Source organism: Narcine bancroftii, chromosome 5, assembly GCF_036971445.1.
Source record: "Narcine bancroftii isolate sNarBan1 chromosome 5, sNarBan1.hap1, whole genome shotgun sequence".
Taxonomy (NCBI): domain Eukaryota; kingdom Metazoa; phylum Chordata; class Chondrichthyes; order Torpediniformes; family Narcinidae; genus Narcine; species Narcine bancroftii.
Window position 1 is genome coordinate 235,866,287 of NC_091473.1, and position 23,494 is coordinate 235,889,780.

General features: G+C 43.1%; 2 protein-coding genes across 2 annotated transcripts in view; one reads left to right on the top strand and one right to left on the bottom strand.

Moving 5' to 3' along the window:
• Positions 1-8,211, bottom strand: part of LOC138765055 (gametogenetin-binding protein 1-like) — a 77,350-nt gene extending 69,139 nt beyond the window's left edge. The window contains exons 1-2 of the mRNA XM_069941715.1: positions 8,129-8,211; positions 6,663-7,394 (exon numbers count right to left, since the gene is read on the bottom strand). Of these exons, the coding sequence (XP_069797816.1) occupies positions 6,663-6,739 (77 nt within the window). The 5' untranslated portion in view covers positions 6,740-7,394; positions 8,129-8,211. The remainder of the gene's footprint in view (positions 1-6,662; positions 7,395-8,128) is intronic.
• The window catches only part of LOC138765057 (diphosphoinositol polyphosphate phosphohydrolase 1), a 61,571-nt gene continuing 46,075 nt past the window's right edge, over positions 7,999-23,494 (top strand). The window contains exon 1 of the mRNA XM_069941719.1: positions 7,999-8,191. Coding sequence (XP_069797820.1) covers positions 8,093-8,191 — 99 coding nt within the window. The 5' untranslated portion in view covers positions 7,999-8,092. The remainder of the gene's footprint in view (positions 8,192-23,494) is intronic.

Genomic DNA, 23,494 nt, shown 5'->3' on the forward strand with positions numbered 1-23,494 from the left:
TCCAATATTGTCTCCTTTGGTCAAAACAACCTATTAAAGGTTCCTCGGTCTGGTGGCCGAAATTTGGATCTGATGAGGATTGGGTTAGACAAGCATTAAACATATATGTAAATTCGAGACCAAAGGTGAATCAAGAAGAGTCAGCATATGCATTTTGTTGGGTTCCCTGGCCAGGATCCTTAACAGAATGTTTTAAATTGAGAGTGGCAGGAGAAAAGAAATGGGAACCTCTGGACAACCTTCCCCCTCCTTATATTCCCCCGGTGCCTACTGCGCCCGAGGAAAGCTTATTACCGGAGGGGAAAGGTGATGAATCTGATTGCCCCGAAGGGGGCCGGGATAAAAAGGATGAATTAAGGGAGTCGGACCCTAAACTTCCACCGGTAAACCGACCCTGGACAAGATCCCAGACTGGTCCAGGACCATCAAAGTTTTCAATAAACCTAAATCCCCTGAGAGAAGTTCCTATGGGAGGACCGGGAGGGGGAACGGGATATGTGAATGTTCCCCTAACTAGTACAGAGGTGCGGGGATTTAAGAAAGAAATGAAAAAGTTATTGGAAGATCCTATAGGACTGGCTGAACAGCTTGACCAATTCTTGGGACCAAACATATATGTGGGAAGAGATGCAGGCAATAATGGGAACATTATTTTCACCCCAGGAGAGGCAGATGATTCGACGGGCTGCCCTCCTCATGTGGGAATATGAACAACCTGGGGACCCTAGACCCCATGAACAAAAATATCCCCTAAATGAACCCAGGTGGGACAAACGAACACCCGAGGGATTGGCAAGTATGAGACAATATAGAGAGTGGACAATTAAAGGGATACGGGAGGCTGTGCCAAAGGGTCACAATTTTACCAAGGCATTTGGGAACCACCAGGGGAAAGACGAGTCCCCTACTGATTTTTTGGAGAGGGTGAGAAAGAATGTCCAACAGTATGCTGGTGTGGACCCTAGTACACCAATGGGTGAACAGCTTATTCGAATTGAATTTGTTTCCAAATCATGGCAAGACATTAGAAAGAAACTAGAAAAGGAGGAGGACTGGAGTGAAAAACCCCTAAGTGAACTGTTAAAAAAGGCACAAAAAGTATATGTGCAGAGAGAAGAAGAAGATCAAAAGAAGGTGACAAAGGTTATGGTACAGACTATCCGACAGATGAATGCTGAATCCAGAGGGGAAAGAAAACAAAACCTTCCTCTAAACAATCCAAAATATCCAAGAGAGGGAAGACCCCGGAGATTCGTTAAGTGCTATTACTGCAATGAGGAAGGACACTTTAAGAGGGAATGCCCCCGATACAAGAGGGAATTGCGTGCCCTCGAACTTATGGAAGAAGATTAGGGGTGTCAGGGGTTCCAAATGTTAGGGACCAAATATAAGAGGGAACCCCTGGTAAAACTAAAAATTGGTCCCAAGGGAGAAGAGGTGGTGTTTATGGTGGACACAGGAGCGGAACGAAGTAGTGTAATAACTGTGCCAATCGGAACTGAGCCTATAAAAAGTAATTTGACAATTTCTGGGATAGAAGGAGCTCCCAGAATGGTATCAATAATTCCCCAAGTAACAGTGAAACTGGAAGAAAGAGAAGGGGTACAAGACCTCTTGTTATTACCTTCGGCTGGATTTAACCTCCTAGGAAGGGACTTACAGGCTCTCCTAGGTTTGGGTACTCTCCCTGTGGACGGAGAAGTGCGAGTCCACCTCTGCGCTTTAAAGGAAGAGGATGAACGGCAGATTGACGAGAGAGTCTGGTATAAGGAGGGAAATCGAGGAGGTCTGGACATCCCACCTTTACATGTCACATTAATACCAGGTCATCAGCCGGTAAGGAAACGTCAGTATCCTATTTCTTTGGAAGGGAGAAAAGGGCTACAGCCGGTAATTGAGACTTTAATACGAGACGGACTATTAGAAGAATTCATGTCACCTTATAACACCCCTATACTCCCAGTAAAAAAGTCAGATGGATCCTATCGCCTAGTTCAGGATCTAAGAAGTTTGAATGCTATTGTTCAAACCCGCCACCCAGTGGTGCCTAATCCCTATACTATTATGAGTCGGATTCCCCCAGACCATGAGTGGTTTAGTGTTATCGACTTGAAGGATGCCTTCTGGACTTGTCCGTTAGAAGAGGAAAGTAGAGATATGTTTGCGTTTGAATGGGAAAATCCATGGACAGGTAGACGGAGACAGTTTCGGTGGACTGTATTGCCCCAAGGGTTCACTGAATCTCCAAACCTGTTTGGACAAATGCTAGAACAAATCCTGATGGACTATCCACAATCTGATGATTCCCAACTAATGCAGTATGTGGATGATTTACTATTATCAGGACCCAAGGAACAAGAAATGAGGAGAGAGACCATTAGACTCTTGAATTATCTGGGGAAAAAGGGTCTACGAGTGTCCAGAAACAAGTTACAGTTTGTTGAGAAAACTGTGATATATCTGGGACACCAGATAAGTAAAGGACAGAAACGGATTACCCCTGAACGAATTGCGGGAATCACTAGAATGCCTTTACCCCGTAATAAGAAGGAAATAAGACAATTCCTGGGACTCTTAGGATACTGTAGGTTATGGATAGAGGACTACTCAGTTTTGGTGAAGTTTATGTATGATAAACTGACAAATGAAAATGACTATCCATTGAAATGGACCCAGGAGGAGGAGGGATGGTTCGAGGACTTGAAACATCGCCTAACACGAGCCCCAGTGCTCACTCTGCCCTCTTTAAAACAGCCCTTCCAGCTATTTGTCACTCATAACCAAGGAACAGCTGTGGGAGTTTTAACACAAGAAAAAGGCGGTCAGCGACACCCAGTAGCTTTCCTTTCCAAAATGATGGACCCAGTGTCTCGCGGATGGCCGACGTGTATCCAGGGAGTAGCGGCTGCTGCTCTGTTGGTAGAGGAAGCACGTAAACTTACTTTTGGAGGAAAGATGACTGTGTACACCTCCCATTCTGTGAGTGTTTTATTAACACAAACTGCCCATCGATGGCTGACTGATTCTCGCATATTAAAGTATGAAACCATTTTAATGGTTGGAGAAGATTTACAGTTTGCAAAAATTAATAGCTGCAACCCAGCTCAATTTTTATACGGCAGTGAAACAGAGAAAGAGGTGGAGCATGACTGTGTCGAGTTGACAGATCTTCAGACCAAGACCCGAGAAGACCTTTGCGATACTCCGCTGGGAGAAGGATATGAATTCTACATTGATGGCTCCGCCAGATGTGTTGACGGAATGAGAAGAAATGGGTATGCTATAATAGAAGGAAATACTTGGAAAGTAGTAGAATCCACGAGACTACCCGGAAGCTGGTCAGCACAATCCTGTGAACTATATGCCTTGCAGAGAGCCCTCAAAATACTGGCAAAGAAAATTGGAACGATTTACACAGATTCCAAATACGCATACGGAGTAGTGCATACCTTTGGTAAGATCTGGAAGGAGCGTGGTCTAATTACATCAAGAGGAAAGGAATTGGCACACAAACAGATGATTACTCTGACTCTAGAAGCCTTAACATTACCCCAAGAAATAGCAGTGGTCTACATACCAAGCCATCAAAGGGGAGATAACCCGACAGCAATTGGAAACAGACTGGCTGATGAAGAAGCCAAAAGAGCAGCCATGCAACAAGAAGTCCGTTTGCTGACTTTAATCCCAATAAGGCAAGGCATAAAGACAGCTCCCATTTTCACTGCTAAAGAAGAAAAGAACATGGATCAGCTGGGCGCAAGCCAGTTACCTGATGGAACATGGAAAACACCAGATGGAAGAATTGTTCTAAATAAAGAAATAACTCGCAATATTTTAAAACACCTGCATCAACAGAGCCACTGGGGCACCCAAGCCTTATGTGACACAGTGCTTCGAGAATATGTGTGTAAGGGAATCTACACCTTGGCTAACAAGAGGTGCAAAATTGTTACCTATGCACAAAAATTAATAAGAAGATAATGAGGACAGGGACCATGGGAGGTCAACCATTAACCATACGCCCTTTTCAACGTATCCAGATCGACTTCACAGAGTTACCTCAAGTTCAAAGATGGAAATATCTGTTGGTGATAATGGATCACTTTACCCGATGGGTAGAAGCCTTCCCAACAATAAATACTACAGCCTCTACAGTAGCTCGCCTCCTCCTAGAGCAGATAATCCCCAGATATGGTATAATGGATTCTATAGACTCAGACAGGGGTCCACATTTTTCTTCAAAAATCCAACAATTGATTTGTGATGCATTACAGGTCTCTTGGAAATTACATACCCCTTGGCATCCACAGAGCTCAGGGAAGGTCGAGCGTATGAATGGAACACTAAAAATCCAATTGACAAAGTTAATGGTGGAAACTAAAATGCCTTGGATAAAGTGTCTGCCCCTAGCCTTATTGAGAATTCGTACTGCCCCACGAAAAGATGTAGGGCTGTCCCCTTATGAAATGATATTTGGGCTTCCCTTCTGGAGTACAGTTGAGGGGTGTCCCACCTTGGGGGAAGGGGATATATTTGTTAGGAACTATTTACAGGCACTGTCACGCTCTCTTACAGATTTACGAAAGAGAGGACTATTGGCACAAACACCGCCTCTAGACTTTTCTTTACACAAAGTGGAACCAGGAGACTGGATTCTTATCAAGACCTGGAAGACTGAAAAACTCCAGCCCCAGTGGGAAGGTCCATACCAAGTTCTCTTAACTACAGAAGCTGCAGCACGAACAAGAGAGAAGGGGTGGACACACGCATCCAGATTTAAGGGACCTGTAGAGGCGCCACAGGACCCTGATACGAACTCAGATTGGACTTGTATTCCTGGAGAAAAACCTCTTACCTTACGATTTCGCAAAGAGACTTAATTCACAATGTTATTGTTATGTTCTTTGATTTTTCTTAGTTTGCCTATGTCTTTATCAGGTGTGAGATGTAAGAAATGCAGAGATACAGTGGTCCTGTTTTAGGACCACATTTGGGGAAGAAAGGAAGGTAATTTCATTTCCCATACCTCAGTTCCTGAGAAATGTTGGGCAGAAAATACCACCCAACATCCATATACCCCTTGTGTGGAAAAAGAAGGAAATAATATGGGTCATTATATACAGATTCCTAATACCACTCCTTTCCCTCTTAACGGTTGGAAAGGTGACTCAAGCCCACCATGCCCTGATGGACTCTGGTTTTGCATACACCAACGTACTGTTCCAATGAGAAGTTACACTCCACACTCGAAATTGCCTGTCCCTTTAAGACAGCCGGACTTAGTTCGAGTCCATCCAAATAACCGTGTAAGTTTCGGTAATGTAATTGAGGGAGATAACCTTTTTGTAGATCTGGCAACTAAAATTGCAGGAACTTTTAATGTAACTAATTGTTGGGTCTGCGGGGGTCCACGGATGTCAGAACAATGGCCTTGGTGGGGAGAACCTCTCAATTCATTGACCATGATTTCCCGCATTTGGACAACTAACCGAACGAGATCAAGAGAAACCTGGTCTCTCTCTAATGTCCCCTCTGGTTTTTATTGTCTCTCACGAGCCGGCAAATACCCAGTAGGAGAAAGTCCCTGCAAGGCTGTATGGATTCGCATTTCGCCTGGTGTTTTCACTTGGTTTCCTAAACCTCAGACTTGGTTCTTATCCACTGTTTTTAAAACCGTCTAGCCCTAGACTATCTCCTAGCCACGGAAGGAGGTGTATGTGGCAAACTTAATTTGACTAACTGCTGCTTACAGATTGATGATAATGGAAAAGCCATTCGTAAAATCGCTGATAATATTCGTACATTGTCCCATGTACCGGTTCAAACCTGGCATCCTTTCCCACAATTTAATTGGATGGACAAATGGTTTGGAGGAACCTGGTGGCGTACCTTCTTGTGGGTCATCGGAGGTATTTTATTCCTCCTACTTATTTTGCCCTGTATTATTCCCTGTCTACGCAGCCTGGTGATTTCCATGGTCGAACAAGCTATGCAACCAGGGGGGATGGGAGACCCTGTAAGACTTTTATTTCAACGTGAGATTAATGTATCATAAAACATTTCTCTTCCCTAGCTTAGAATCCCCATTCATATCTATACATATATTCAACACATTTTAAAGAGAGAAAGGGGTGGATTGTGATATAGAGAATTTAGGTTAAAAAGACTTAAGTTAAAATGTGATGATTAATCATAAACAGGGAAGCCAGAACGGACAGAGAGTTTACTAGCAGTCAAGGACAGAAGGAGCTGCTGAATATGTTTTTTTTAAACCTATCTTTTCATGGTCATAGTGAGAGACATGCAGGAGACAAAGGATTGATAAGAAGTGTGAGAAACAGAATTCAGTGAATGTAGAGTTCACAGCGTACGTAACGAACGGGATAATTAATAATGCAGTTATACTTAGAATGTTTTTGTAATACTAACCAATTAAAACAGTATTAATAAGAAGGGGAAGGGCAAATAATAAAGGTATAAAAATCAATGCACTGTATGTATCGGGGCTTAACTGGTGAGAAACCAGTTGAGTCCAACTCTGCAGACTTGTAAATAAAGCTTGTCGTGTCATCAGTTTTAAAGAGACTCATGTGTGAGAAGTTTTATTTCTGACAGGGCTCATACGTTGCATGTGTCTCTTTACGTTGCATATGTCTCCTTACGTTGTATATGTCTCTTTACGTTGCATGTGTCTCTTTACGTTGCATGTCTCAACGTTGCATATCTCTTTACGTTGCATATGTCTCTACGTTGCATGTCTCTTTACGTTGTATATGTCTCTTTACGTTGTATGTCTCTTTACGTTGTATATGTCTCTTTACGTTGTATATGTCTCTTTACGTTGCATGTGTCTCTTTACGTTGCATATGTCTCAACGTTGCATATGTCTCTACGTTGCATTTGTCTCTTTACGCTGTATATGTCTCTTTACGTTGCATGTGTCTCTTTATGTTGCATGTGTCTCAACGTTGCATATCTCTTTACGTTGCATATGTCTCTTTACGTTGCATTTGTCTCTTTACGTTGTATATGTCTCTTTACGTTGTATATGTCTCTTTACGTTGTATATGTCTCTTTACGTTGCATGTGTCTCTTTAAGTTGCATGTGTCTCAACGTTGCATATCTCTTTACGTTGCATATGTCTCTTTACGTTGTATATGTCTCTTTACGTTGCATGTGTCTCTTTACGTTGCATGTGTCTCTTTACGTTGCATTTGTCCCTTTACGTTGCATATGTCTCAACGTTGCATTTGTCTCTTTACGTTGCATTTGTCTCTTTATCTTTGCTACATCAAGGACCCGGTCTGACCAGCTGAGTTTTGGTTTCAACCACTTTCGTCTTTTCCCCGTGTCAGCAAACCTTGAGGGTCTGGTCACGATGAGCCCATTAAATCTGTGGACAGAATCAATTCAAGGGGACTGGATTGGTCTCAGAAACGGATGCCCCATCCACGAAAATGGTTCAAAACCTCTGGAAATGTTACTTTGTGGCCGCGCCGATTTCGGGATCAGTGAGTAACGGAGCCGAGAAACATCGTTCACGTTCAGGACCAGGTACAAACATCACATAATACAGACAACGACTGGGCTCTTTTGTCTTTGCACACAAGGATCGGCAAGGGGAGGGGAGGGGGAGGGACGGGTGGGGGAGGGGGGAGGGGGAGGGAAACCACCCCTCCCTTCCCTGCCGTCGTTCACGTTCATGAGCGTCAACCCAACTTGGTTGTCGAGGGCGGAGACAGGGGGCGGGCACCTGCTGCGGGCTCTGATTGGCGGAGGCCGAAGCCGTCGGCCGCCCGCCGGTGACGTTGAGTGGCTGAGGAGAGGAGGGGGGGGGGGATGGGGGAGTCGGAGACCCACGCGCCTCTTTTGTCGAGCGAGTGAGGTTGGCGGACGGCGCGGCTAAGATGGCGGGAAGAGCGGCGGAGACGCTGTCGGGGAGAATGGCGGTGGGGCGATGAAGGGACGGAGCGGATAACCGGCGGCGAGGGGGGGCTCCTCTCTCCATTGGCGAAGAAGAGGGGGGGAGGGGGTCAATTACATTCAATAACCACAAGGAAGAGAAGAATTGAAATCAGACCGAAAATATAAATGATGAAATTAAAGCAAAACCAGACTCGGACTTACGACGGGGACGGTTACAAGAAGCGAGCGGCGTGTTTGTGCTTCAAGAGCGAGAGCGAGGAGGAGGTGAGGGGCATGGCTTGTGGGGGGGGGGGAGAGGCTGGGGTGCAGGAGAGAGGGGGAGGGGAGGGCTGGGGGGGAGGGGGGGAGAGAGAGAGGGGGAGGGGAGGGCTGGGGGGGAGAGAGGGGGAGGGGAGGGCTGGGGGGAGGGGGGAGTGGAGAGAGAGGGGGAGGGGATGGGTGGGGGAGAGAGAGGGGGAGGGAAGGGCTGAGGGGGGACGGGAGAGAGAGGGGGAGGGGATGGGTGGGGGTGGGGGAAGGGAGGGGTGGGGGAGAGAGAGAGAGAGAGGGGGAGGGGAGGGGTGGGGGAGAAGAGGGGGAGGGGACGGCTGGTGGGGGGAATAGGAGGGGTGTGGGGGAATTGGAGGGGTGGGGGAGGGGAGGGGGGAATAGGGGTGTGAGGGGAATAGGAGGGGAGGGGGAGGAATAGGATGGGTGAGGGGGGAATAGGAGGGGTGGGGAGGGATAGGAGGGGTGGGGAGGGATAGGAGGGGTGGATTGGGGGGAAGAATAGATACCCCAAGTGGGTACAGGCCCCTGTGTTGAATGTCTTAAAGAGAACAAATCACTGTCGGGCCACTTCCTTCCACCGCCTGGAGCGATCTCTCCCCCCCCCACCCCCGAGGCTCGGTGCTAAATTTAACAGCAGAAAGGTCACGGCCGGTGGAATGATTCCGCCTTTGGCGAATGGGGATCGGTCCCCCCCCCCCCCCCCCCCCCCCCCAAAAGCAGAAAACTTCAGTGCGAGCAGCTTCTTTCCAGACTTCCTTTCGGGGTGGGGGGGGGGGGTTAATGTGGTCGCCTGGAAAAAAGCCGCTGTCTTTTTGATCCCATCGAAGACGCGTCGAACATGTCTTTCTCATTAAAATGCAACCCCTCAGGCGTCTGGGCAACTTTGCGGCCACGGGAGGAAAAGGCCATATGTGGAACTGGATGTGGCCCACTGGAGGGAGGACGAAAAAAGTGATGGGAGAAAGTGTCACGTCGGTTTTTGCGGACGAATTAGTTGGATCCTGACGTGAGGAGTTGAGTCATTGCCTTTTGAGTGTGGTTAGAATAATTGTGTGGTGGTGGGGGGGGTAAATCTGCCATTGAAATGCAGTTGGTAGATTTTAGCCCCCCCCCACCCCCCCCAGTAACTTTACACCCTGACCTGGTGTATTAGGATGAATTAGGATCATGGTTACTTCTGATGCATTATTCGTAGTTGTGAGAAAGTCGGGCTCAGGAGGGATAGTCCCTCGTCTGGGGCGTAGCGGGGGGGTGGCCCCTCGTCTGGGGCGTAGCGGGGGGTTGGCCCCTCGTCTGGGGCGTAGCGGGGGGGTGGCCCCTCGTCTGGGGCGTAAGCGGGGGGGTGGCCCCTCGTCTGGGGCGTAGCGGGGGGGTGGCCCCTCGTCTGGGGCGTAGCGGGGGGGTGGCCCCTCGTCTGGGGCGTAGCGGGGGGGTGGCCCCTCGTCTGGGGCGTAGCGGGGGGGTGGCCCCTCGTCTGGGGCGTAGCGGGGGGGTGGCCCCTCGTCTGGGGCGTAGCGGGGGGGTGGCCCCTCGTCTGGGGCGTAGCGGGGGGGTGGCCCCTCGTCTGGGGCGTAGCGGGGGGGTGGCCCCTCGTCTGGGGCGTAGCGGGGGGGTGGCCCCTCGTCTGGGGCGTAGCGGGGGGGTGGCCCCTCGTCTGGGGCGTAGCGGGGGGGTGGCCCCTCGTCTGGGGCGTAGCGGGGGGGTGGCCCCTCGTCTGGGGCGTAGCGGGGGGGTGGCCCCTCGTCTGGGGCGTAGCGGGGGGGTGGCCCCTCGTCTGGGGCGTAGCGGGGGGGTGGCCCCTCGTCTGGGGCGTAGCGGGGGGGTGGCCCCTCGTCTGGGGCGTAGCGGGGGGGTGGCCCCTCGTCTGGGGCGTAGCGGGGGGGTGGCCCCTCGTCTGGGGCGTAGCGGGGGGGTGGCCCCTCGTCTGGGGCGTAGCGGGGGGGTGGCCCCTCGTCTGGGGCGTAGCGGGGGGGTGGCCCCTCGTCTGGGGCGTAGCGGGGGGGTGGCCCCTCGTCTGGGGCGTAGCGGGGGGGTGGCCCCTCGTCTGGGGCGCAGAATGCCCTCTAGATGGGGGACCTTCAGCGAATTTCGCCAAGAATGACTTCATGAGCAACGTGGCCTTGTCCTGAAGAATATATATGGCAGATTTGTGGTAGCAAGTAAGAAGAATAAACCTGAAATTATAATACCATGTTAGAAATAGATCTCAATAGATCAGACACCATCTACATAGAGGAAAATAATCTTCAACATTTCAGGTCAGTGACCTGTCATCAGAGTGTACTCTTCGTTGATCTGAAATGTTAATTGTTTCCTCCTTCACAACTGTTGCCTAATCTGCTAAGTATTCCAGACATTTGCAGATGATGGAAACTTGAAATAAAAATGGATTTTTATTTTTAATGTGCGATAAAATTACTTGAGTTATCTTTGACAGCCAATGCATGGTAGATACTTCAGAACTTGAAAGCTAAAGTGATCTGTACTCTTGTGACTAAATGTGTAGTTACAAATGAGGGAATGGTGATGATCAAGATTAGGGGAGGCATTACCGTCATTCAGAGAGGAGTGAAACTGGGAGCAACATTTATATGAAAATGGGGTGCTAACCGGTGGCACCCCCAATACATTTGTGCTATGTAGCACAGCTCAGAAAGTGATTATTTGTTTACAGTGTGAAACACAAAAGTCTGTAGATGCTGTGATTGTAGTAAAAACACACCAAAATGCTGGAGGAACTCAGCCAGTCTTTTCAGCGTCCATAGGAGATGATTATGATTTTTGCACACTGGTATGACCAAAACCTGCAAATCTCCATATCATTCCACCAGTTTATACAGCGTACCAGCATTTCTCAAACAAAAGAGGTAGGATGTGTAACTCAGCGGCATCTGTCTAACAAACTGTATTTGATGGCATGATAAACCCACTTGTTTTCCCCAAAAATTGGGTCAAAGATATTCTCCCAGTTAAAATTAGGGTGATAATGGTGAATAATGTCAACAGTAATGCTGTCGATCCCTGAACTGGTCAATGTTGTGTAGAGAAATTGTCAGGTCTGTGAGAGTTGAATCTGGACACAGGGGTTTGCTATCTAATGTTACTTTTATCAACACAACAATTAATAGAAGAGGGTGGAGAAAATTGTAGCGAGAGCTAAAGTACGCGTGCACTATTAATAGAAGAGCATGGGAAAATCATAGAGGGGTTTAAAACACATGCGCACAATTTATTAAATTGTGTGGGAGAAAAAGCGCACACAATGTATCGAGGAGCATGGGAAAATACACAGACAATTAAATAAAGCATATACACTCAATTTATAAAAGAGTGTCTGTCTTCCAGTTAGGGTGTCGTATGAAGTAGACATCCTTTCTTTTTAAAATATTTTTATTGGTGTTTATAAACAATTAAACAATACAGTTATGTATTGTGCTATAAGATTCAAAAGAAAAAAAAAATGTTTATTACAATAAAACTTTCCTAATGATTTTTTTTAAATGTTGAGCTCAATCATATTAAAGAAATAGAATTTAACAACACACAAAAAAATTAATTCAAAGCCCCTACCACTAAGCAATGTTAAAAGTTGACATGGAAATGGTCAGCACCAAAGTTTCAGAGAAATCCCAATTCTTAAGATTGTCATAATAGTCCCCATGTTTTTTGGAGGTTACTATTTGAATCTTTGATGGCATATCTAATTTTTTCTAAACTTAAACAAGACATAATATCGCTTAACTATTGTGAAATTGTTAACACACCAGGTGGAGTGTTATCTTCCCATTTAATCAAAATTGCACATCTGGCTGTCATTGAAGTAAAAGATGAAATTTGGTTTTGAGTTGAAGTCAGTAATACATCATCTAAAACAATTAAAGGGCAAGGTTCCATTTTAAACTTGAGATTCACTGATAATGTTTGAAAAACGTCTTTCCAAAATATTTCTATGCTAGGATAAGTCCAAAACATGGGAACCAAAGAGGCTTCATCAATTCCACATTTGTCACATAGAAGATTTATATATGAATAAAAATGAAACAATATAGCTTTAGACATGTGTACTCTATGGACCACTTTAAATTGCAACAAACAATGTCATGCACAAAGAGAGGTAATATTAATCAAATTACAAATGGAGTTCCAGACCTCATTAAAGAATGAAAGATTCAAATCCTGCTGTCAGTCATTCTTGATTTTAACTAACAAGGCTCTTCTTAAATCAAGCAAATTATTAGAAATAAGAGATGTTAAGCCTTTATGAGAAAGCTGTAAATCAAAAAGTGTATCAAGGCTGTTCTTATCACCACTCCATACTTTCAGTATACTTTTTCCCCCTGTTTAATTTTCTTAAAACTTTCAAAGTGGTGTCGTATTGCACATTCTATATTTGAAATGGATACAAGAGCTGGGAAGTGCTAAAGGTGGAAAAAACTGAAAGAAACAAGAAATTTTACCTATTCCACTGGCAAATCCAATGACTAAGGGCTTCTTCGATGTACTTGAACAATGAATCTGTTGTTACAGGATAAGACCGTGGGAAAATACGTGCACAATTTAATAAAACATGCAAACGATTTACAAGAGAGCATGGCAAAATCTACTGCAAGTATTGATTGAAAGAAGTGGATTTCAAACTTTTTCTTTCCATTCACACACCACCTTAAGTAATCCCTTACTAATCACCACTACCCATCTTTGGGGACTGCTGTCAGTCGAGCGGTGGGCTTCAGGCTGTTCAAACTGAGGACAAACCCACAGACCAACCTGTTCACAATCTGGCAGACCTTGTGTCAAATCTACGTTAGGGTTCATGTTAGTTTGTCAGTTTTCAGGTAGCAGGATAATCATCCCTGTTGTGTTCACTAGTCTCCTCTCTCAGAGGTTCTGTGTCACTGTAAACTACCACTTTTGGTTGGTTCATGTTTTCATTACCCTGTGCTTCTTTCTAGCTCTTAGTGGAATCAGTACCTTATTTTCTTTCCGGTCGGTACTTGTGCATTTTGATATGTCCTGGGATAAGTTTATTGACTGCATAGTGGGTGACCTTGTATTCATATCTTAGGGTTAGGGCTTAGGTTTTGGATTTCAGGGTACGGTTGGGTTAGGCTTAGTGGCCCACAGCAACAGAGAGTAGGTAGTGGGCTGCAGGAGAGAGCAGGCAGCTCTAAAAAAGTTAAGATACACAATGGTTCCTGAATATCTGCAGTGCAGTTTACACTGCAGGAGTTTGGGGAAAAATGACAAAGGGTCTAGGTGAAAAATGTCAGAACTGCAACTCCCATTCTGGTTCCGCACATTTTACACAGCATGTATTCCGGAAAAAAGGGAATAATTTCCTGGAACGCAGTGGTTCTGTAAAAAAGCATAAAATATACAGTGTATTGCTGACATTTTGGCCCTGATCCCTTCAAGGAAAGTCAGACTCAAGCTTTCACTTTAATCTATCAGTGTAAGTGTTATTCAGGAAGTGATTTTAAGTTCCTTCATGAATGAATGTCTGTCAGAAGATGTTTACTGTGCTGTGTAAATTCCATTTGCTGATTCCAAAATTTCATTCCATAATCTACTATTTAATAAGTTGCAGGTCAATTATCAATTTTGTTTCCATTTATTTACCCATAAAGGTACACAGAGGTGCCACTAGTCCAGTGCCCCTACCAAGTAGAGAAAGAAAGTAGTCTGAAAGAGAGTGCCTTTAGTCATGTCAGGTGTCTGTGGATCCAGCTGCCTTCTGCAACCCCACAACCCCCATCGCTGCTTGGCCTCATCTATTCCATGCTGAGCTCCTGGCATCCAGGTCATCCCTTTTGTCTCCTGGTTCAGAATCCTTGAAGTGATTGAGAAGTTGTCTGTCAGTGCCTGGAGGCCCTTCGGGAGATCTGCTCGCTATTTGGGTCCTAATACCTGGTTCCCATGAGCCATCCTGCAGGCTGATATGAGGCCTTTGTCCCCACGCTGGTCTGCTGCTGTGGTCTCATACCTTGAAGGGTCTTATCCCAGGCTTCTCTTTTTTGTTGGGTGGTGTTCTTCCACTCAGATGCCTTGTGCCAGTCCACTACTCCCCTTTAGTCTGCAGCTGTCATGTTCTGGGCTGTTAAGTTGGTGTACTGTCATCTTGGGCATGAACCCCTTTTTTCCCCTCTTCCATGCTTTGTGGAGAGATTTTAATTATTAATTTTAACATCTAAAATTTGAACTGAAAGACAATCTATCTGATTGCCAGATGCACTTTGTTTTGAATATTTAATAGCAGAATTTTATTTTGTATTATTTCCTTTTAAATATGAACAGCATATATGTATAGTGGGGGGAGGTAAGGAACTGCCATGAATAAAAATCTGGTTAGAAGGCAGGTAAAATTAAGTGATGAAGTGGTGATAAGTAGTTGGGAATGGTCTAGAATTAGTACAGAAACAAAAGATGGTTAAGAAAAAGGAAAAACAGGATTGTTGCCAAAGATGTTTGGGATGGGGCGGTGCAATGCTGTCAAGGGGCATTTGTTGTGGTTTAACATAGTTGAATTCAGATGTCTGGTCCAGAATGGTATAAAATGACTAAGTGAAAAATTGTAGTGCTTGCTCTTGTGTTGATGGTCATTAAAGCAGTGCAGGATAATTTAAGTGGGAATAGCATAGAGAATTAAAACGATGGGCCAGAAACGCAGTCAGTTTTAAACCAAACTATTCCTTTCTCAACATTGAACTGATAACTTCTCACACATGTAATTTAAAGATACTTTGATTTGAAACATTGTCTGGTTTGGCAGTAACTGTGAAAATTCCAGTTTCAGTTTTCATTTGAAAGAATTTACTTTAAAGCTGTTGTTAGCTTGCAAGGAATTTATTTTTTTCTTGAATTTAATGATTAATATATTACTTTTGAAATGTGTTTCAAGAAATGAGCAAAATTATGGTCTTTTGCACAAGGTTGCTACCAAATTGTTTTAAACCAATTTCAATTTGGCTGGGCATTTGTTATTGGAACTATTTCTTTGCTCCTATTATATAAACTGTGAAGCAAAAAAAAACTGAAACTTGCAGTATTAACGAAGATTGGTTGTTTTTATGGTGCCGACATGAAAAGTTTTTGAATGACCCATTTTGTTGGAACTGGTTCAATCATTGCCAATAAACTTAATATTGAGCTGATATATTGTATACTAACAGTGAAACTATTAAATAGTTTTTAATGCACTGCAGAAAATATTTTCTGTGTAGTCTAGAAAAAAACTATTACAGTAATTATCAGCCATGCTTTGTTTGCAAATTTTGGCTACTATTTACTATTGAGATTTTTGTGTTAACTTATCAAAATAAATAGTTGAAGCAAGCATGACCACGAACCTAATGCATCATTAAATTTCAATGGATGAAGCATTCTGCAGTTGAGCATTTCCATCCAGCATGACCTTATTTCCAAGGCACCCCTGAAACTAATATATTACAATGCTCTTTGACAGTGGCAGCTGGTGAATTAGTCTATACAATAACAATAACTCTAGTCCACTTCTAGATGTGTCACTAAAAATTCCAGAAATACTAGAGAAATGGAATGAAGATGTGTATACTTTGTGCGCAAGTTGTGATTAAAATGCAAGAAAAAAAATCACAATTACCAGCACTTGTACAGCCTGGAATATTTGATCTTGCAACTTCAGGCAGTCAGAAGGATTTTTTTTTAAAAGTTGCAAAAAGAGTAGATGGAAATAATTGAAGTCTATTCAGTCATTTTGTAAAAGATAGTATTGCCTTCTCTTTATGTGTTTTTAAGACTTTCATGACTTTCAAGGTGAACAGGTTTCAGATTTATTGTCCAAGCGCATAAGCCCTGCGATTCTTTTTACTGTGGCGAAGCAGGATTACCACTTATTGATAGTGCAAAAAAAAGTACTCAGTGCACACATGTAAACAATTAAAGAAATGTAAAGAAACTGTGCAACACTGAGAAAAATCAATAAAGTGCAAAAATAAGAGTCCTTAAATGGGTCCCTGATTGAGTTTGTTCATGAGGAGTCTGATGGTGGAGGAGTGGCAGCTGTTTCTGAACTTGGTGGTGTGAGTCCTGTAACACCAATACGTCTTTCCTGATGGTAGCAACGAGAACCAAGCATCTGCTGGGTTGTGTGGATCCTTGATGATTGTTGCAGCTCTCCAATGGCAGCATTCCCTGTAGATGTTCTCAATGATGGGGATGCCTGTGATGTATTTTGCAGTGTCCACTACCTTTTGCAGGGCTTTACTCTCAGGAGCATTGGTGTCTCCATACCAGACTGTGATATAGCCAGTCAGCACACTTTCCACCACACATCTGTAGAAATTTGCCAGGGTTTCCAATGTCATTCAAAACCTCCATAAACTCCTGAGGAAGAGGTGCTGATGTGCTTGCTTCACGATACCATTAGCATGTTAGGTCCAGGAAAGATCCTCCAAGATGGTGAATCCAATGAACTTGAATTTGTACACCTTCTCCACCTCTGATCCCCCAATGAAAACCTCTGGTTTTCCCTTCCTGAAGTCAACAATCAGTTTCTTGGTTTTGGTGACACTGAGTGCAAGGTTGTTGGTGCACCATTCAGCCAAGTTATCAATCTCCCACCTGTTGCCCCTTTTTTATACAATCCACTACCATGGTATGATCAGCAAATTTGTACATGATTTGTACAGTCAAAGGTGTCCAGTGAGTAGAGTGGGAACTAAGAACTGTGGTTCTCCAGTACTAATGGGGATTGTGGGAGAGATGTTCTTACCAATCCTCACTGATTGTGGTTTGGAGGTGAGGAAATCCAGGATCCAATTACACAGTGGGGTGTTGTGTCCCAGGTCTTGTAGGTCTTGTAGTTTTGTGGGAATGATGGTGTTAAATGCCAAACTGTAGTTGATAAAGAGCATGGATCCAGTCAAGCTAATTGCTTTGTCCTACATTGCATTGAGCTTCTCAAATGCTATTGGAGCTATCAACGACCAGGATCTTTGAGCTATTGAATGTTTTTGGAGTTGTTTTTCAGTTGCATGGAGAATATTAGATTTTTTTTCCCCCTTGTAATTAAGGAAGGTATTTGGAATTCAGAAGTGAAGTTCTGCCAAATATCAAATGGCTAATTATGGCCTGTGAATTCAAAGATGGTACTGCTGTGTAATATTAAGGAAGATGCTTTTTTGTTAACAATGGGTGTTGCCTGGCACATGCCATACCAAACTTGAATGTTATTCAGATCTTGCTGCATGGGGACACAGACCGCTTTTTAATTTGAGTTGCAAATGGAGCAGAACGTTGCAATCATTAACCAAAAACTGTACTTCTGATCTTGCAATGGAATGAAGGTCACTGAAACATCTTGCTGTATTGGCCTCAGCCACCCTCTTGAAAACCTCTACATTGATATGCTGGATATATGATAACTGAACTCCAACAAACAAGAGCAAACTTTTTTGTGCTGAGAATACATCAAGCCAGGAAAATGCTTTCCCATTTGATTCCACTGAATTCAATTTTACTAAGGTTCTTGATGGCATGTTTTGTCATTGCCTTCCTTCATGTCTATTTTTCACCTGACATTCAGCTCTTCATTGATGTTGATGCTTTCCATAGCTTTCAGAGTAGGATGTGGAGGAGTAATTGGGTAGATTGAATTATTGTACGTTTTGTGGATTGGACATAACTACACAATATTCCATGTTGCTTGGTGGCTGCCAGAGTTCACTGGACTTGAATAACTTGGGTCAGGAAAATTTGTCTTCAATCTTGCAGCCTGTAAAGTTATTAAGGGTGCTGGTCTTTTCAGATTCCCTGTGTCACAATATGTGGAGTGACTTGGAGGAAGACTATCTGATATGGAAATTGCTAAACTTGGCTTTAGTATTCCAATGGTGTATTGAATAGGGGAGTGTTTATTGTCCACTACCATGAAGCAAAACTGTTCAGCTTTAGGCTCTTGCTGTGGGATTAATTGTATGATGGTTTCACAGTTTATTTTGAAAGTAATCCTTGTGTATTTTGCGGGTTAATATGTTGTTGCCTTGTAACACTGAAATGGGTGCAAGGCGAGATTGTGAGTGAAAACAGCATTACTCTTGATCTGTATGCAAGCTCAGTTTTTATCTGCGAGTTAAGTACTGAATCAGTTGCATTAAAATAGCACCACAGGCATGATTTGTGTTCACAAACTCTAGTTTTCTGTTGTATTGTTGAAGATTTCTAGATGGCACTTGATATTACTGTGCTACTGATGCTGGTGGGACCATCCTGCTCATGTGAGGACACGTACTGTGAATTGGGATGCTGAAATGCTTGTAAACGGCCAATGTGAGGGACAGTACTACCAACTTTCGGCACTGAGTGCCATGGCCTTCATGTTCAGATGGTTCTAGGATTTTTGGGAGGATGATTTGCAGAATTATTTGAATGTCTTCAGTCCTCTCCCATTCTGGTGGTGAGGTTAATGTCATTTTTGTTATTTTCTATTGTTTGGTTTGATATAATTAACTGTACAGCTGAACTTTTTAAGACAGTCGTTCTGAGAAATTGTATGTCTGTGAATTTGGAGTTGCACATTAACTCTACCAAACAAGGAATACAAGTTTCTTGCTAGAAATATATATTGTATTTTTAGGACTATAACTTCCATATTTGTATTTCTGATTTGTGCCTACAAAACATTAATCATTGTGTGTAGTTTTAGACCAATAACAATGACTGTATTATAGTTCCTTTCATTTGTAGTTTTGACAACAAAATTATCAAGCAACTGTAATCAAACTTGTATAAAATTAGATAAGTTTGACTTTGTTAAATTTTGCTAAGAGCTGATATGGTTAAGTTTCTAAAATACTCCATAGATTTGTCCAGCCTTGTCAGAAATTTAATACAGTTCTACAACTCGTAGGCTATTGATCATCATTTTGTTACTGGTATTCTAATAATGGCAGCTGTGACTTAGAATGTCTGTGTACAAAGCCATGGCTTCCCTCCTGGGTGTTTTTTTCATGTACACTTATCTTTTGTTGGGATTCACTTATGAACTTGTTGAATTAATTTCTTTTAGTGGCTTTATGTCGTGTTTTGTCCATTTTGCCATTCAATTGAAGTTTCATTATTTACAAAATTTGCTCTTTTTACATGTGTACTTTTCTCCCTTTATCACACTTGCTACCTCAACTTTTTTTTGCATTTGAAAACAAATGCAGGTTGTTTTTGCCAAGATTTATTGAGGCAGACTGAACCCAGAAACATTGCAGATTTTTAAATAATTCTTGATTGTAAAAGTGGCTGCTCAAAGATTTGGTTTAAATAAATTGACACTTATTTTTAAGAGAAAATGAAATGGAATCAATCTATTTATTTATTTATTTTTACCTTGTGATTCAGGTGTGCAAAAGTCTTGAAAATAATTATTTGATTTATCAAGTCTTTGAAAAATTGCATTTGGATTTCAAATTGGGAGGTCTTTGGGGAAAAAAAATGGGTTCTATAGGATCTATAGGTAAATTTGCTGTGACCTTTATAGAACTTGAATTACATTAGGAATGGGAGGAGCATTAGTGATTTTTGTAATGATTATTTAATCATTTGTTTTATTTAATGCTGCACCAGTGGGGGATGGATTACAGGAAGTCATGGAGAAAAGTGAATTCAAGGTGAGGACAGAAATAACAGTTTGGGATTTAATAAATAGAACAAATTAAAAGATGGTGAAGGAAATATTTTTTTTGAGGATTATTGAGAGGTTCGTCAGTTTAGTTGTTACTAATTTTTACATTTCCAGAGGAAAATATTTTGAATTTGGGATATGGAGGGAGAGGGGAAGGAAATGGCGCAACGCATGGAGTGAGTGGAAAGGGGTATAGAAAAAGTGTTTGGAGCTGGGGATAAATTAAACTAAGCTTGGTTGTTCTACCATTTAGTGGGACTTAATTTACTGATTCTTGATGGCCATTACATTCTGATCTGATCCACAAATCTTAAAATCTTTTCCTTTTCCCGATGAGTAGATTCTAAGCTGAGCATCAATGTCACTCATGTCACTTTGTCCTTGTGCTCTGGTGCCCACGTCTTCAGTATCTTCCAGACTGAATATTTACTCTGTTAATCACTCAGAATTTTTTTGTGTCAAAATATGGGATTAAAGTAGAGAGAAACATGTAAAGAAGCTCTTTGATTGAGGGAGAATATGACAGATGTACTGGTAATAAGTGGGAAATTATGACATCATCTGCTTTGAATATACAGAAAAGCAGAGTTTTTGTTAAAATGGATGAGGTTGAGTACTGTTCATGTTCGAACGAATCTCGGTCTGTTTGTGCACAAGTCACTGGTGGTGCAAGAAATCAAAAGAGTAAATAATGTGGGATTTAAATAATGACAGGATTTAATTACAAAAGGAAGTCTTATTGCAATTATATGGTACTGCACCTGGAGTATTATTTGACGGTTTGGTTTCCTTAGCTGAGAAAATATATACAGGGTACTTGGCAATTAGGAAGTACAAAGATTAATTGAACTGGTTTCTGGGATGGTGAATTTGCTGTATGAGGAGAGATTGAGTGGATTGGGCCGGTGTCCTGTGGTGTTTGGAAAAACAAGATGAAATAACTTCGAAAATTATACATTTGATAAAGGGGGTAACAATTTGATGAGGAAGGATATTTCCCCTGACTGAAGATTCCAGAACTGGAGGCACAGTTTGATAAATGACAGGCCATATAGAACTGAAAAGAAGGATAGAACTGAAAAGAAGGATGATGACCCTTTGACATGGTCTATCCTGGACCATTGTAGAAGCTCAGAATTTTTTTCAGAAAAACAATTGATTTCTGGAAGTTAAAGGAGGTGGGTACCTTGTGTTTGAATGTGGTCCCAGCACTATTTCCGCATCGGATTTGGTTATATGATCAAGTGCTGCTCCTATTTCTTGTGTAAAGATATTGATGAGGTCCCCTCTAATTTTGAATTTTCCAGAGTATATGTCCAGCATGCTCAATATCTCTTCCTTCATTTCAGTGAACCTTTGCCTCTGAGGTGGCTATATTTCTCCTCACTGCACCTTGTGCTTCAGATGCACCTTGAACTAGAACTTTAATATTCTCTCATTGAATTGCCAATTGTCTACTCCGAGTATTGCTCTTGCTATTGGGTACAAATCAAGCATAATTTTTATAGCAAATTATGATTGATTGTTTATTGAATGCTACAGGTTTATCAAGTTATTTTTAAATATAAAAATTGGATTGCTGTTTTAAAATTAGGAACATAATGACTGAGCATAAGAGTAGGTAATTTTCAAGCATTTGGTTATAACATCACAACTGATGTACTTAAAATATGATCTTGTAATTTGGGGATGCACAGATAACATAGCAGAAGTTGCAACGCTATTACAGCTTCAACAACTTGGGTTTGAATGAGGCACCTGGGTTTCTTTCAGCTGCTGTGGTTTCCTCTTGCATTCCAGAGACGTGCAGGGGTAGTAGGTTAATTTGTGGCTGGGTTTAATTGGGCAGCATGGGCTAGAAAGCCCTGTTCCCATGCTGTATCTCAAAAGTTTAATAAGAATTGAAATTCTTTGTTTTCAGTGTGGGTTGATCTCCTCCTACCATGGTGAAAAACTCTCTTGACATTGTTCATTTTATTTCCTGTTCTTTCTGAGGATTCACCTTTACTTTCTGCTTTGCAGCTTTAACATTCAACAGCTCATCCTCTGCAATTTTGAACACCTGCAGTGGAGTTACTTCAACGGATATTATTTTGGGCCTTTTCGTCTTCTACTTTCCCACAGTTGAGCAACCAAAAGCCTTTTTTGGGTGATGTTCTGATACAAATAAAGAATTACTGAAGAAACTTGGCAGGTTAGACTGCATCCATAGTTAGAAATGGTCAGTCAACATGTCAGACCAGGATCCTTTAGGATGGGGTGATTTTGCCTATATAAAAGGGGAAAGAAGCTGAGGGAGAGTAGAGGCTGATGGGTATAGGATAGAGTATAAAGGGGAGAAACGGGTAGGAGAGACCACTGGGGAGTGGGGGAAATAAATGTTTTTGGGAGTAAGTATAGGGGTGGATAAATAAGAGATGGAACTAGGGGGTGGTTACCTAAAGTTGGAAAAATCAATGTTCATGCTTTCCAGGATGGATTTGATGTGTTATTCCTCAAGTTTGCGTTTGGCCTCGCTCTGACAATGGATCAGGCTGAGGACAGACTTATCATTGTGGAAGTGGTTGAGGAAGTTAAAATGGTTGGCTTCAGGAAGCTGGAGTTTAGAATTGCAGAGCATAAGTGGTCACCCAAACTGTGTTTGGTCTTGCCAATGTAGAGGAGGCCACAGTGAGTTCACTGATACAGCAGGAAGTGCCAAAGGAGGTTAGGTGAGATACAAACCAGAAAACCTGGATTAAGGGTAAAAGTTTAGGGTGAACTTTTTCACACAGTAGTTGGAATGTGGAACAAATTGGTGAATGTGGGCTAAATTTTAACATTCAGATGGGAGAGGTATGGAGGACTATGGACTGGGTGCAGGTCAGTGGGATGAGGTAGAATAATAGTTTGCCACAGACTAAAGGCCATTTCATGTCAGGCCTCCACCTTGAGGTTGGCTACAGGAGCGGATGGAAAACTAAGAACTTGCCTTTTATACAGCAGCCCTAAAAGACTCTTCCAGCATCCCCTTCATATCCAGAGGCACCTCGTAACACCCTCTGGATCTAACAGAGGCGAGGCAATTGGTGCTGTAGTGCCACCCAACATCAAAACACAGCAGAGCAATGGCCGTCTTCCCTACTCATAACTCCCCCAGGCAGCTAGAACTGCTCTGTGGTTCCCAAAACAGTTCAAGCTGTGTGGGGGATTATGGGTAGGGAAGATGGTCATTGCTCTACTACGTTTTGAGCTGCAGAGAGTGGCCCCAAAGGCTGAAGTGGCCCAGTGTGGCTGTCCCAGCCCACACCAGCCATCCCTTGACAGCTCCCACTGCCCCACCATCTGTGACTTGGAGGGAGAGGGATGAGAGGGGAGATTGGTCGCAGGCTTATGGCATAATCAGCCCGCCCCTAAACAGCCACAACAGGTAGATCGATGGAGGTTCTCCACCTTTACATTTGGATGTTTCCCTTATCTGAAAGGGCCTTAAAAGAGCCAAAGGGTCTGTTTCTGTGCTGTAATGTTTTATGGTTCTGTGAGGTGGAAGAAAAGAGTGGACAAGGGAGTCTTGGAGAGACTTACCCTTGAAAATAAGATGGGGGTGGAGAAAGTGGCAGGTAGTGAAATTGTGCTGAAGTTGGCAGAAGTGTTAGAAGATGTCTGAT